Source organism: Chlorocebus sabaeus, chromosome 2, assembly GCF_047675955.1.
Source record: "Chlorocebus sabaeus isolate Y175 chromosome 2, mChlSab1.0.hap1, whole genome shotgun sequence".
Lineage (NCBI taxonomy): Eukaryota > Metazoa > Chordata > Mammalia > Primates > Cercopithecidae > Chlorocebus > Chlorocebus sabaeus.
Window position 1 is genome coordinate 98,317,897 of NC_132905.1, and position 12,013 is coordinate 98,329,909.

Genomic DNA, 12,013 nt, shown 5'->3' on the forward strand with positions numbered 1-12,013 from the left:
CTACAGAGGAAGTCCCTGTCCTGCGGGTGGGCACCTGAGCCTGGGCTCTGCCTTACATGATGGCTTCCTGACTGTCCCCAGCTTCCCAGAAGGCCGTGGAGGAGCCAGATACTGAGCTAGGAGGCAGGAAGAAGATAGAAGAGCCAGGCGACAGCTACCACGTGAATGCCCGGCACCTCCTCTATCCCAACTGCCCCGTCACACGCTTCCCCGTGCCCAACGAGAAGGTGCCGTGGGAGGTGAGCGCCTGCCCGAGCCCAACCAGGCAGAGTGGCCGGGCCCCTGGGGAGGCGAGGGCAGCCCTGTCCCCATCCATCTGGTGTTAATCCTGGCTCCCGGCCACTGCAGCCACAGGGGGATCTGTACGTCTGGCAGCCCCTGTTTGACATTTGAGGAAACTGAGGCACAGGGGAGTCAAATCACAGGAGCCCCACAGCTCTGTGGAGGGGCCTCAGGGGGCACACTGACCCCCACAGAGCTCGAAGCTCAGGCTCCTCCCATGACCATCCTGGGGCCCAGCCCCACTGGCCCCATTCCCCCAGGTCATGCCCTGGTCCTAGACCCCACCCATCCCCGTGAATGGCTCTGGCCCCTTTCCAGATGCCAGGCATGGAAGAGAGACAGAGACACAGAGACAGCGAGATGGCTAATGGCCCTGCGGAGACCCCTGCCCTCCTGGTGCAGGGCTTCTCTCTGGCCCATCCAGAACATTCCGGGCTGCTGCTTTCACTGCCTCTGTCCACCACACAGAATCCTCCTTGCCTCCAGGGTCCAGCTTAGACCCCTGCCTCACTCTGGGAAGACCCCCAAGGCCTCCAGTCATGGCTGCCTGCCCTTCAGCTGGCCCCAGGGTGGGGGTCCCTGAGCCCAGCCCCCGGCTCTGCCCGGCTTGGAGCTTTTGCACAGCCCCCGGCTCTGCCCAGCCCCCAGCTCTGCCTGGCCCCCGGCTCTGCCCGGCTTGGAGCTCCTGCCCAACCCCCGGCTCTGCCCAGCCCCCAGCTCTGCCCAGCTCCTGGCTTTGCCCAGCCCCCGGCTCTGTCCAGCTTGGAGCTTCTGCCCTGCATGTTGGGATGTTGGGGTTGGGTTCAGACCCAGCGTAGCAGCCCTTTTACCCGGGTACCTGGGCCCAGCTTTGCAGTGGGGGTAAAAATCTAGGGGAAAATTCCCTGTTTTGCAACAGACGGAGTTCCTGATCTATGACCCGCCCTTTTACACAGCGGAGAGGAAGGACGCGGCCGCCATGGACCCCGTGGGAGAGTGAGTGTGAGCTGCTGTCTGTGCTCCCAGCTGGCCCCAAACCCAGGACCTCCCAGGGGCTCCCTCGAGTATCCCAGTCAGGGCCCAGCCTGGGGAGGCCCTGTGAGCAGGAAGGGTCCATGGGGGCCTGAAGGGGCCCAGCTCCTACTGTCATATACACTCAGCCTACAGCCACTCGGCTGGGCCCTTGGTGGGGGGTGAACCCTGCCTGTCTGCTCTGTCCCACCTGCAACACGGGGACACAGACACGACTTCTCCTCTGCTCCCAGCACCCTGGAGCCGCTGTCCACGATCAAGTACAACATGGTAGACGGCCTGAGGGACCGCCGGAGCTTCCACGGGCCGTACGCAGTCCAGGCCGGGTTGCCCCTGTGAGTGTGCCCCCCGCAGGCCCCGCCCTGTCAGCCTTTGGGGTTTGCCTGGGGGACAGGTTTCCTCTGTGGGCAAAGGAGGCATTTTTTTTCATGAAACAAACCAAAAAAGCACGTGAGCCACAGAAAGGAAGAAAACATCAACTCACGGCATCACTGCAGCTCCTGGGACAGGGCATGGGATGGTGGGACTTGCCCCCTGGCCTCCGGCAGGCCCTGCCCCACAGTCCCTGCCATAACCTGGGGACTTGGATTTGTCTGTGTACCTGGGGACTGCTGTGCTGCAAGAGGCAACATCTTGGAGGATGGTTGGGGGGAACGGCTGTGCTGGGAGAGGGTGACGCCTTGGAGGATGGGCAGGGGGGATGGCTGTGCTGGGAGAGGGCGACTCCTTGGAGGATAGGTGGGGGGGATGGCTGTGCTGGGAGAGGGTGACTCCTCGGAGGATAGGTTGGGGGGACGGCTGTGCTGGGAGAGGGCAACGCCTTGGAGGATGGGCAGGAGGGGACGGCTGTGCTGGGAGAGGGCGACTCCTCGGAGGATGGGCAGCGGGAGACGGCTGTGCTGGGAGAGGGGGACACCTTGGAGGATGGGCAGGGGCTGTGCAGCAGGGAGGGGACACGGGGATGGGCACTGGCAGGCTCACCTAGCCGGGAAGGTGGACTCACCTGGCGTCGTGTTCCCCACAGGATCGGCGCTGCACCCATCACACAGGTGAGGAAACCCAAAGTAGTGTCAGGTGACCTGCAAGTGCCTACAAGTGCCCTGGAGGGAAGGAGCCTGGGGCTCTTGGACCCTGCCATGAGGAGGAGGTGGAGGAGGGGCCACCAGAACCTGGGGTTGGGGGTTTGCCAGGATGTGGGACACGAACCATGGAGCAGAGGAGCCAAGGGGTCTGAAGGACGGGGGACTGCATGGCAGGCCTTGGCGGAATGCTCTGGAACAGGGTGTGCGCTCCTCTGCCTGGAGCTGGAGGTCGAAGGAGGTGGTAGAAGGCTATGGGGCCTGAGAGCAGAGGTCCTGGCCAGGTGGCTGCAGCTGCAGGCGGCCTGCTCTGGTGTTGGGGGTGTGCGGGATGGGCAAGGGTGGGTATTTAGGGAGGTGCATCTGGTGGCTGTGGGAAGCTGAGGAGAGCTGCAGGTGCCTGGTGTGGGTGACAAGGCACAAGCACCTGCTCTCACCGGCGGTCGCCACACAGGCAGGTGTGTCAGGACATGGCAGGATGTGGTGGCCACGCGGGCTTCAGTAGCAAAGAGCACTTTCTATATGCACCGTGCTTCTGTTGTGGACTTACGAATCATATTTTCATTGTCTTTCCTTAGGTGTGTTTTCTTTCTATGAAATTATAAAGACACGCCTTCCTATATTCATTTGATACGTTTTAAAATTAGATTTTTCACTGAGTCTTTAATACAGCAGAAGGCTGCTTGTATAAGGTGTGAGGAGGGGCCTGATTAATTTTGTGAATTCACACAGAAAGTGAGCTGCCTGACTTCCTTTCCTGCTAAGGTTTGGCTCCTCCCCTGAGGTGTGACTCCTCCCCTTAGGTCTGGCTCCTCCCCTGAGGTGTGGCTTCTCCCCTTAGGTCTGGCTTCTCCCCCGAGGCGTGGCTCCTCCCCTTAGGTCTGACTCCTCCCCTGAGGTGTGCATGAGGTCTGACTCCTCTTTCATAGCTCTGTCTGCCTCTGTCCCACTCATCTCGTAGCAGATCATGCCACTATTTGCCATAGCGTTGCAATAATCCTGACTCTGGGGTAGCATGTCTTTAAACTTGCCTTTTCTGGTCTTGAGACTTTAGCATTTTTGTGAGTTTAAAAACCAGTTTTCCTAGTTCCATGACAAATCCATTGATAAGAATTGTATTAAATTTATAGAAAAATTTGAGATGACACTTTTATGATAATGAATCATCTATGTATATATGCCAACATTTATTTATGTCTTCTGTTTGTCCTTCCTTAAAGTTTTATAATTTTGCTCATAAGGATCTTACACTTTTAAGTAATATTTATTCCTCAGGTATTGGATAACTTTTGTTATTTGGGGAAATTATAACATTTTTTCTTTTCTTTTTCTTTTTCTTTTTTTTTTTTGAGATGGAATTTCACTCTTGTTGCCCAGGCTGGAGTGCAATGGCATGATCTCGGTTCACTACAATCTCCACCTCCTGGGTTCAAGTGATTCTCCTGCCTCAACCTCCTGAGTAGCTGGAATTAACAGGCATCCACCACCATGCCCAGCTAATTTTGTATTTTTAGTAGAGACGGGGTTTCACCATGTTGGCCAGGCTGGTCTCGAACTCCTGACCTCAGGTGATCCACTCGCCTCAGCCTCCCAGAGTGCTGGGATTACAGACATGAGCCACCACTCCTGGCCTATAATATTTTTTCTATTTTCAATTTTTAAAAAATACATAGAGGCATTATTAATTTTGTATGCTGACTTTAACAACTTTGTTAAACTTTCTCATTAATTATATAAATGTGTTTGTAGATTTTCTATGTAAATAATATATATTCTGTGAATAACAATATTGTCTTTCTCCTTACAATAATCATGCCTCATTCCTTTTTTTTTTGCCTTATTGTGCTGGGCAAATTCTTCAGTGTAATTTAGAATATTGCTAATATTAACAGGTTTCCTTGTTTCTGAGTTAATGGGAATGCTATCAACATTTCACCATTAAGTATGGTATTTACTGAAGAAATTTATAAATACATTTTATTAGATTAGGAATGTTTCTATCTAGTCCCAGTTTGTCAGGAGCTGAATGCTACTAAATGGTTTTTCTGTCATTGACTGAGATAGTTATAAGATGTTTCCCCTTTAGCCAGTGTGTGAATTATTTTTATAGCTTCTTCAGTGTTGAGCCATCCTTGCATTCCTAGAATAAACTCTTCTGTTATATTTAATACACTGCTGGAGTTAATTTACTAACATTTTATTTAAGATTTAAAAAAATCTGTGTTCAAAAGTGGAATTTGCCTTTAATTTATATTTCTTGTACTGTCTTACTTTAGTTTTGGTATGAGGTTATACCCATCTCAATGAATGAGCTGGTCAGCTTTCCTTCTTTTCTCTTCTTTGGAACTCTTTGAATGAGGTGGAGATAATTATTTGTTTCTTAAAGTTGGATAATACTCACCTATGAAACTGTTAGGTCTAACATATTTTGAGCAAGTAGATTTCTAACTACTTTATCTTCCATAATGATTTTTGGAACCTTATTTCCTGTTTCTTCTTGGGTCCTTTTTAGCAATTGTAAATTTTCTGGAAAATTATCATTTTATCTAACTTTTGAAATATATTGTGTCACAGATATCCATAATATTTTATGATTTAAAAAATCTCTAACATAAATATACAGTAATTTCTCCTTTGAGCATTGATATTTATTATGTATTTCTCTTCTCTGTTTTTTATTTTTATTTTTTGATTATTCTTGCCAGTGGTTAATTTTATCTTTTCAAAAAACTAGCTTTTGGATTTGTTGATTATCTTAATTTTTCTATCTCATCCATTTTCGCTTTTATTGTTATCTTTCCTTCCTTTCTACTTCTTATGGATTTGCTCTTGATTTATGTGTTAGAGCTCATTTTTATTCAATTTTCCCGGTTTTCTAATAAGGGTACCTAAGACTATAAATTCTCTCTAAGACCTGGTAGGCTGTATCCCTTAAGTTTTGATGTGTAGAGATTTTATTTTTTACTTTATAAATTTCATTATAATCTTCATTTTACACTTTTGTTTTGCTCTTTTTTTTCTTTTTGTGGAGAATGCGGTCTCACTCTATTACCCAGGTAGGTCTTAAGCTCCTGGGCTCAAGCAATCCTCCTGCCTCTGCCTCCCCAAGTGCTGGGAATTACAGGTGTGAGCCACCACACCCAGCATAATCTTCATGTGATTATTTAGTGATGTATGTTTCGTTTTTTTAATCTTGAGAAAGAGTCTCACTCTGTAGCCCAGGCTAGAGTGCAGTGGTGCAATCCTGGCTCACTGCAAACTCTGCCTACAGGGTCCCAGTTCAAGCAATTCTTCTGCTTCAGCCTCCCGAATCACTGGAATTACAGGCATGTGCCACCATGCCAGCTAATTCTTTTTGTATTTTTAATAGAGATGGCATTTCACCATGATGGTGAGGCAGGTCTTGAACTCCTTACCTGGGGATCTACCTGCCTTGGCCTCCCAATGTGCTGGGATTACAGGCCTGAGTCACTATGCCTTGTCCGCTATTTACAGTTTTTAAGCCATTCTTTGTTATCACTTCCTAATTTTATTGCACTTTTGTTGGAGTGGGATTGGCAACACACTGATTCTTGAAATTGAAATGTCCTCCGTGGCCCCAGTCTCTACCCTGGGTTGTTGCAGCTGCTTGCCTGTAACCCTAACCTAACCCCTAACTCTAACCCTAACCCCAACCCCTAACCCTAACTCTAACCCTAACCCTAACCCCAATCCCTAACCTTAACCCTAATCCTCTTGGCCCATTCACAACAGCAGCCTGTGTGAACTTGTCTGACTCAAGTCACTCACACACTCAGATGCCCTTTCTGGTACAGGAGTGACTGTCCCCCACGTCCGTCTGGGGCCAGCCCCCTCACTGTATTAGTTTGCTGGGGCTGTTGTAACTAAGTACCACAAACTGGGGGGCTTAACAGAAATGGATTATCTCACAGTTCTGAGGGCCAGGAGTCTGAAATCAAGGGCCACACTCCCTCTGAGGACTTGAGGGGAGACCCCTTCCTGCCTCTCCATCTCCTGGTGTTCCTGGCAGCCCTTTGCATTCCTTGGCTTGTGGATGCATCACCCTGATCTCTGCCCCCTAGCCACATGGCCTCTCCCTGCATGTGTCTGTGCCTCTTCTGTTCTCAGGATTATAAATCATACTGGGTTTGGGGCCAACCCTATTTCAGTGTAGCTTCATCTTAACTAATTAAACCTGCAGACACTATTTCTGAACAAGGCCAGATTCTGAGGTTCTGGGAAGGACATAAATTTGTGGGCATTGTTCACCCCAGTGCACCTTTGTGCTAGACCCGTCTCCCATTGCCTCTCAAGGACCTCATCCTGAGCATACTGCTCCTCCTGCGTCCGGGTCGTCCTGCCCTCTTGCGTTGCTCCTGCGGACATAACTCTTTAAACACGCTGTCTCCTTGGCCCCTGCCAGCTCGTCCCTTCCTCTTTTGAATCCACTCCACTTGGGCTTGTCTTGCCCGCTCTTTCTGAAATGGATTGAGGTCAGGTCAGCAAGGATTCTGCCTTGTTCAACCCAAAGGCCAGCTCTCCACCCCACAACCCACCTGCATTTCTGGAGCTGTGAGTGGATGAGTGAATGAACATGTGATTGCTGCAGCTGGAGTGTCGCTGTTTTCGAGCTTTGGGGTTGTGTGGGTAGGTTTGTGGACGGGCCTATGCCTTGACGTCGTGATGGAGCTACCGGGCATACAGCAGGGAGATGAGGGGTTGAGAACCGCATGGACGAGATCATGACCGGGGGCTCAGAGATCAGGGCACAGTGACAGCAGCTGAAGACTCGGCTGTGGGGTGGGGGCTGCGGTGCGGGGAGGGCAGCGTGGTGGTCCGAAGCCCCTGCTGCCCGGCCCACTCAGGCTGACTGAGAAGCAAGGGTGCATAGCGTTTGTTTCCCTCCTGGCAGGAGCGGGTGTGCATGTGGTTTAATGGTAGGAGCCGTCAGGCCCCGACCTCCCTCCTGGCTTTGTCACTGGCCGACTAGGGGCAGGGACAGTGAGATGACAGCAGGGCCCTGGGGCCCGGAGCTTCCTGTGGGGGTGGACTCGTGCCAGGCAGAGCGTGCGGCCTCCTCTGTGAGCTTCTTGACCAACGCGCCGCACTTGGCGTGAACAGCAGTTACGGGGAGACGAGGCAGCCTTGCTCCCAGCAGCAGGACCTGCCACCACCTTCTCCTTCTGGAGCTCAGTGTAGCTCTGCCCGGCGCCCCATTTGTCCATGGCCTTGGCTCCGGGTTCTGCCCGCTCAGTGGCGTGAGTACAGGAAGGAGAATAGTGGCTGGCAAGGGCGGGGTAGACGGGAGTGAGAGACGGGCTTGGGGTTGAGGGGAGGCAGCAGTGGCCCTCGCAGGAACCCTGAGTGAGCCTCAGCCTTGGCGCTGAGGTCCCCGGGGCTTGCTGCATGTGGTGCCAGCTCTGGAGCTTGGTGGGGCCGGGGCTCTGGTTTCTGAGCAGCTTTGGGGAGGCTGCCTGGGCCCCACTGCGCAAGGCCCCCCGGCCACAGAGGAGACCGCAGAGTGAGCTGGGAGGGCTGTCTGAGAGGCCCGGCCAGGTGGGCCCTACACACTGGGCAGGTTCTGGTGTGGACTCTGATCACCACGGACGCAGGCAGGTCCGCGCAGTGGTGCAACGAGAGCTGGGGCCTCTGACAGCTGGGCAGGAGCAGGGCGGCTGCTGGGGGGCAACAGAGAGGAGGGGCTGGGCGGAGGCGGGGAGGCCAGCTGGAGGCTGCCACGCCAGGCAGGGTCGGGGACGGTGGCACAGGTGGCGTAGGCCTGGCTGGTGGCCGCCAGTGCTAGAGGTGGTCAGCTGTCCCAGGGCAGCCATGCACGGCCGCGTGGACTCAGGATGATGGAGTCCAGGCTGTGCAGAGAGGAGGCCCATGAGGGGTGGGTCGGAGGCTACGGCTCTGGTGGGATCTGGAGGTCAGAGTGGATTGGTGGAGGAATGATACCACTATCCACACTGTGGCCGGGACGCTGGTGGGGACTGTGGCGGGGATGCTGGTGGCGGGGATGGTGGTGGAGATGGTGGCGGGGACATTGGTGGTGGGGATGGTGGCAGGGACTGTGGTGGGGACACCGCTGGGGACCTTCTGTAGACGTGGAGACCACCCCCACCGCATGGTAGCAGCGGTGCGTTTCTTCCTTCTGTTTTAGTGGTGCATTCACAGGAACTCGCCCATTTCTAGAACTTGCTGTTTCGTATAGGACCTCGTGGTGTCAGGGAGACCAGCCTGGCCCAAGGGAAAGCATCTGTGGCTCCTGCTGCCTGTGGTTAGCACACTCCGCTGGGGGTCTCTGTGGCCACACGGACGCAGGGCCTCTGGGTGTCTGGCCTGGCTCCCACGCTGCCCCTCGGAAGGCTGCCAGGATGGAGACCATGCTCTGGGGCCTTTGGATGCAAAGTGCTGGCCCGAGCAGTCAGCTAGTTCCACGCTCTGTGGGGAGAAGGTGGCACTTTAGCCCCTCGCTGGCCTGCAGTGGCTGGACTTCTGCTCCCAGGGAGACCCTTCCCCCACCAGGTGACCCCAAGGTAACCCAGAGCCTTGGTCTTACTCCTTGGGGGTCCCAAGGGGATCCTCCCCTGTAGGCCAGAGCAGGTCCCTAAAGAAGCCTGAATGCCATCCCACTGTGCACCAGCTTCTGACGCCCGCTGTCCCCTCTCAGTTGCCCTCCCCACCCTGTCCTCCCCCAGTGGTGGATGGTGGACTGAGTTGACCCCTCTGCCTACCAGGAACCCCATGGGCCGGACGGGACTGCGTGGGCGCGGGAGCCTCAGCTGCTTTGGACCCAACCACACGCTGTACCCCATGGTCACGCAGTGAGTTCACGCCTGCCAGGCACCAGCACCTCAGCAACGCGGCCGCTCCCACCTTCACCAGGGGCTGCTGCCACTCCCCGGTGCCCAGGGGCTGGAAGGGCGGCTTTGGTGCTTGGCACTTGGTGCCCATCAAGGGGACATGAGGGGCGTCTGTGGATAAACATGAATACACCCGAAACGGGGCAGGAATGTGCATGCTCCCCCCTGGAGGAAGATCCCAGGACCATGCCCCTCTCCCGGGGCTGCCTTCACTTTTCTGCCTGTCCCGGCCCATTAGAGGACCCCCCTCCACAGGGACACAGCCCCACACTCAACTCCCACCACAGGCTCACTCCTCCACACCCATCCACAGACAGGGAAACAGCTCCACACTCACCCCTCAGACTCACTCCTCCACACCCATCCACAGACAGGGACACAGCTCCACACTCACCCCCTCAGACTCACTCCTCTGCACTCCAGCAGCCGGCCCACTGCTCTCACCCAAGGCACAGGCCGCCTTCCGTGCGGGTGCAGAAGCCTCCATCCCTGAGGAAACTGCTGGGGGCTCTTGCTGCCCACATTGGGCAGGAATGAGATTCTGGGGCCCAGGCCCAGCTGCTGTGCCCCGTGCTCTCTGGGGGCTATGCCTCCACAGCCTGGACCTCCCCCAGCGGAGGGGCCTTTGGCCTCAGGGCCATGCAGACATGGCCCTGGGGTGCGAGTCAAACCCTCTGCTGTCCTTTGGTCTCTCATTGGCATGCCCGGGTGGCACTCGGCTCCTCACATCACCCCTGGGCAGCACTCAGTATCCCACATCACCCCCAGGTGGCACTCGGCACCCCACATCACCCCACTGGGTTCCCACCGGCATTTTCTAAGAGTGGTCAAACTGCAAAGCTGGGTCAAAGGGCAGGTACCTCTCTAAAGGTTTTAATCTTTAAAAAATTCTCCATGAAGGCTGGGGCTCTTTCTAGTCCTACCAGCTGCTGATGGAAGTGAGGAAGGACATCCCCTAAGCGGTTACTGGCTCAGTCTTTTCCCTGGGGATGAAGAACTTGAAAAAGAACACAGTTTGAGCCTGCAGTGGGCCTGACACCGCCCCGCCCCAGCCAGGGCCAGCCCCAGCGTGGCACAGGGGAGGGTGGAGGCCATAGCAGGTCCGGGGCAGCTGTGGTCGTTCCCTCTGCAGGTGGAGGCGGAACAAGGACGGAGCCATCTGCAGGAAGAGCATAAAGAAGATGCTGGAAGTGCTGGTAGTGAAGCTCCCTCTCTCGGAGCACTGGGCCCTGCCTGGGGTAAGGCTGCAGCTCGTGGGGCCTCTGTCCACTGGGCTGTGTGTGGGTCACTCATCCGTTCATCCATTCCACCCACGGACTGAACACCAGCCCCGGGGCAGGGAGGGTTCAAGACCCCAGCCTATTTTGTCTTTAGAAGACACTCCTCTTCCTCCTGTTTCCTCATGTTGCAGTTAGAAAAAACCCAGGATCAGAGGATCTTTTGGTGCATAAACACTAACGGGACACCTACTGTGTCCCAGGCATGGGCTGGGCTGGAGGCCACCTGGGCTCCCCTTGTGGGGTTCAGGGTGTTGGGGTCAGAGGTAGCTCCTCACCAGTGTCTCAGACACAAACCTGCTAAGCCATAAAGACAGGACAGTGTCATACAGGGACAGGCGGGGTCCAGGGGTGTGCACAGGCCCCTCAGCTCAGGGGCAGTGGCTGGTTGTGGGGCTAAGGCTGGAGCACACCCCAGGGTCTTGTGGGAGGGGTGGACACAGTCGGGACAGATGGCCTGGGCCTTTCCTCTTCAAGTGCCTCCAACAGCTCCTGTTTCCTCCCAGGCCAGCCCGGCCTCCACAGCCGTCCAGCCCCCTCACTACAGGGGATGGAAGAGGCTCGTCCTGCCAGGTCTTGCCATGGTGCAGGACCTCTGGGGTACAGCCTGCCCCTCAGGGCCTCTCTTCTGCACCTGATAGGGGGAGTCTGTGACTTACAACAACTCAGCAAGAAGCTGTTGCATTTCTCTGGCCCCGAGCTCATGGCCTGGTGGCTGCCACTGCTGGGGTGGGGGTGTGTGTGCCACCGTTGTGTGCAGGGCAGCAGTGCCATGAGGGCGTCTGGGCAGGAACAGGGATGCCGGAGCCCAGGCCCAGCTGCTGAGTCCCAGTGCGTTGGGGGCCTCACTCCACAGCTGGAACCAACCTCACAGTAGAGGGGGCCTTTGGCCTCAGGGTCCCCTTGCTGCCCTGCCGCTCTCACCCAGTGGCTTCTCTGCCTGCGCACACCCAGCCCTAGGGCATGAGTCACCCTCTGCTCTCTGGCACTTTAGCCTCTCCATGTGGGGAGCGTGGGGTTGGGTCTGGGGTTCCACTCACTGGCATCTCTGTCAGCTCTGGCTGGTCACTGAGAGGGGTGCTCTGAGGGGCCTCCTGGGTTCCTGGCTCTGTAGGGCACTCACAGTTGAGGGTGAGAATGTCACGGGGCTGAGGTGGGACTGTCTTGACGTGGCCTGCAAAGTCTTCATGAGAAACCCAGGGGTGTTTCAATGGGACTTTGAATGACAAATAGGACGGGAAAGATGGGTGTGGGGAGGAGGAGGTTCAGGCTACAGTCAGGTCCCTAAGGCAGGTGGCGCTCGGGAGCATCTGCGAGCCCAGCCAGCCCGAGCACAGGCCAGGGTGGGACTGGGAGAGACAGGAATGCAAACAGGGAACGCACTGCAGCAGCCTGCTGCACTGGGTGTGAGCTGGGAGGGGGTGCCCTGTCACCCTTAGGGAGCCTGAGCTCAGGGTGGGTATCCTGGGGGCTGTCCCTGCTCCTCAGAGGTTGTGCC

At 55.4% G+C, this 12,013-nt stretch overlaps 1 protein-coding gene and 1 non-coding gene across 6 annotated transcripts in view; both read left to right on the forward strand.

The window, feature by feature from the left end:
* Nucleotides 1–12,013, forward strand: part of TRPM2 (transient receptor potential cation channel subfamily M member 2) — an 86,615-nt gene that overhangs the window by 70,948 nt on the left and 3,654 nt on the right. For 3 of the 5 annotated variants that reach the window (XR_012090976.1, XM_007969888.3, XM_037984894.2), the window contains 5 exons: nt 82–239; nt 1,181–1,257; nt 1,527–1,628; nt 9,113–9,199; nt 10,371–10,476. Coding sequence is in view for 4 of the 5 variants with exons in the window: in XM_007969888.3 (XP_007968079.3) it covers nt 82–239; nt 1,181–1,257; nt 1,527–1,628; nt 9,113–9,199; nt 10,371–10,476 (530 nt within the window). In the remaining variant the exon portion in view is untranslated. The other 2 variants (XM_073011054.1, XM_037984893.2) reach the window with 2 other exon arrangements.
* LOC119619509 (Z6 small nucleolar RNA) lies at nt 10,430–10,490 on the forward strand. Its single transcript, XR_005235976.1, has one exon. It is a non-coding gene; the product is annotated as a Z6 small nucleolar RNA (small nucleolar RNA).